This window comes from Pterocles gutturalis, unplaced genomic scaffold (assembly GCF_000699245.1).
Source record: "Pterocles gutturalis isolate BGI_N339 unplaced genomic scaffold, ASM69924v1 C11680295, whole genome shotgun sequence".
NCBI lineage: Eukaryota > Metazoa > Chordata > Aves > Pterocliformes > Pteroclidae > Pterocles > Pterocles gutturalis.
Window position 1 is genome coordinate 1 of NW_010153814.1, and position 772 is coordinate 772.

General features: G+C 34.8%; 1 protein-coding gene across 1 annotated transcript; it reads left to right on the forward strand.

Moving 5' to 3' along the window:
- Positions 1-88: 88 nt before the first annotated feature.
- LOC104458222 (cytochrome b-c1 complex subunit 7) lies at positions 89-250 on the forward strand (the record flags this gene model as incomplete). Its single annotated transcript, XM_010086212.1, has 1 exon — positions 89-250. A coding segment is annotated over exon 1 (162 nt), but the record flags the coding sequence as incomplete, so codon positions are not given.
- Between the last annotated feature and the right edge of the window lie 522 nt (positions 251-772).

The following is a 772-nucleotide window of genomic DNA, read 5'->3' on the forward strand; positions in this document are numbered from 1 at the left end:
TGTTATGTAGAAACACCTGTGTCAGTCCTAAATCTTATTTAAGAATATTTGTTCAGTGATACTGTAAAATTTTCTTGGTACAGGATTAATGCGAGATGATACATTGTATGAAGATGAAGATGTGAAAGAAGCAGTGAAGAGACTTCCAGAACATCTTTACAATGAAAGAATATTTCGCATAAAGCGAGCGCTCGACTTAAGCCTGAAACACCGGATCCTTCCAAAAGACCAGTGGGTAAAGTATGAAGAGGTATGTGTACAGAGTGTTTCCAAGGTGGAGGTCTTCAATGGCACTGCTATAACTGGTCTTTGGGACTTTCAGTCTCTGAAGAGATACACGTTTACACGTTCTTTGTGATGAGTAAATGGGTGTGTATCTCATGGGATAACTTTGGAAAACACAACTTTTCGTTGCTGTTTAAAATCTCTGTTTTTCAGTTGAATTTTCAGTACATTTTGTTCAAGATGACAAAGACTTAAACTACAGCTCAGAGCCATAGCATATTGTTTGTATTCAGACATAATATTTCTTCTAAGCTCTCAGATAAAGAAATACACTGTAACTAGATTGAAAATTCTTACAAAAGGTCTCTTGCTTTTCTGATGAGTTTCTTAACGTTAGGGAAGAATCTCAAGCCAAATCTTTTATTCATTAAGGTGCCAAGGAAGAATAATTTACAGCAAAATTTTGCATTAAAGTAAGTGTCATCTTGTAATTGGAGAAGCAAAATGCACCTTCCTTTTCAGATGTAACTGATTTTTTTTTTTTTTT